General features: G+C 40.3%; 1 protein-coding gene across 1 annotated transcript; it reads right to left on the bottom strand.

Annotated features, from left to right (window-relative positions):
* Positions 1–254: 254 nt before the first annotated feature.
* AK88_04363 (uncharacterized protein) lies at positions 255–1,400 on the bottom strand (the record flags this gene model as incomplete). Its single annotated transcript, XM_012481973.1, has 2 exons — positions 255–488; positions 840–1,400. The coding sequence occupies 2 exons, from the start codon at positions 1,398–1,400 to the stop codon at positions 255–257; spliced, it is 795 nt and encodes a 264-aa protein (XP_012337396.1).
* Positions 1,401–1,821: the final 421 nt, after the last annotated feature.

Below are 1,821 nucleotides of genomic sequence, written 5' to 3'. Positions count from 1 at the left end.
AAAAAAAAAAAAAAAAAAAAAAAAAAAAAAAACATTCCCCAGCGACAAAAACATGTGCAGTTCACAAAAGGCGCTGCTAGAAGGTGAGAGTTTTTTTAAAGATGCGTAAAGCGCTGTTAATGTGAGGCTGCTAAATGGTTAATCGGGAAAAATGGCCATGACGTAACAAAAGGGAGCGGGGAAAAAACCTAGCGCTAAAAGCCTAAATGGAGGGAACTTGCCCTTGTTTCGTCGCCAATCACAGCCGATGCAAATTATTTATCCTGGACGTAGATCAATTTGTTTATCTTTGAATTTAGGACAATCATTGTCATGGTTAATTTTTCGAGTGAAAAAAAAATATTTTGGCATTCCGAGGTGATATCCTTTATGTACACGTTTTTAGACTCCACCTTTATGTACTGTGACGACAATTTACTCTCCGGGACGAATTCCACAATTTTCATGATGTGTGAGCAGGCGACCTTCAGGAAGCTCGACGCTCTTTCCTGCGAGGTGAGGGTGGGGAAGAAGTGGATACAAAAGTGGGGCCATAAGTGGCAAATAAATTGGTTTAGGGTTGCACACATGGGAAAAAAGTATGCGCCTGTCCCATTAAGCGATCAACGTATGTCTATTAGTTCGTAACATTTTTTTTTTTTTTTTTTCTACTCTCGCATAGCGTATATGTGCACACACACATGTGTACGTTTTGTCTGCTTCTTCAATGGCGTTGCCACGGTATCTCTAAGTTAATATATAGGACCCCCCATAGGAAGCCCATTCTGTGCATACTAACACACACTCATTTGGGGGAAGGTAATTTTACGATCGCTTGGCTGCCAAAGTGGAAAACTTACCAGAGAATTATTTGTTGACAGAATTTCATTTGTGAGTGTTTTATAAGAAGGAATAAAATGGCCATCTTTGTCATGGGTCCCATATTCTAATAAATTTTCTTTATTAATTTTTTTTTCTACTGGTACGGATTCATTTTTGGGGGGAGTATTATTTTGGCTATTATTTTGCTCATTACTTTGGTAATTTTTTTGCTCATTTTTTTGCTCACTTGCGTTGTTTTCTTCATTCTTCTTTTCGTTTACACTGGTATTCTCTTCGTTTTTTTTTTCATTTGCATTGGTATTATCTTCACTCTTCTTTTCATTACCGTTGCTTTTTTCTTCGCCTTCCTTTTCCTTCTTGGCGTTGTTTCCGTCGCTTTCGTTGGCAGCCTTCTCGTCGTTCCCTGTCTGCAAGGAGAGGAAGCTGTAGTTGTCCACGTCGTCACTGTTCAATTTATTTTCTCGCATTGCGTTTCCATTTCGCTTTCTTTTAGAGTTTACGAATTTTGATGCCCTTGTATTTTCGGCCCATATTTTGAATGAGCAGATTAGGAAAAGTAAAAGCAGTTTTTTCATCATCCTGGTGGGGGGGGGGGGATCTCTGCGCTTAGGGGGTGTGGTGAGATATCTGTGTGAGGGTCAGGTAGCGGGCGCGCAGGTCGGGAGAACATATAATATGCCTACGCGTGCAATCGTGTAATGGTGCAATCGTGGACGTGTGGAAGCGTGAGTCCACTTGTCTGTTGTGCTGTCCGTTTCCTGCCCAGTCGTCCTCACCACTTAACCCGCGCGACCGAGTGTCAGTCCCGTTGGGTAATTTCAAGGGGGTACGCTTTGCGTTCGCGTTGTATGTCTATTTGCCTCTTTTGCTTAGCTGTTTGCACTGCATCAATTTCTTGTGCAAATATATTTTTTTTTTATGTAGAACTTTTTGCGATTTACTGTTTTTCTTTTTTTTTTTTTTTCGAGAAATTTACATTTTAACGAATGCTTTTTTTTT

Source organism: Plasmodium fragile (assembly GCF_000956335.1).
Source record: "Plasmodium fragile strain nilgiri unplaced genomic scaffold supercont1.60, whole genome shotgun sequence".
Taxonomy (NCBI): Eukaryota; Apicomplexa; class Aconoidasida; order Haemosporida; family Plasmodiidae; genus Plasmodium; species Plasmodium fragile.
The sequence above is the reverse complement of the archived record's forward strand: the minus strand, read 5'-3'. Positions and strand labels throughout refer to the sequence as shown.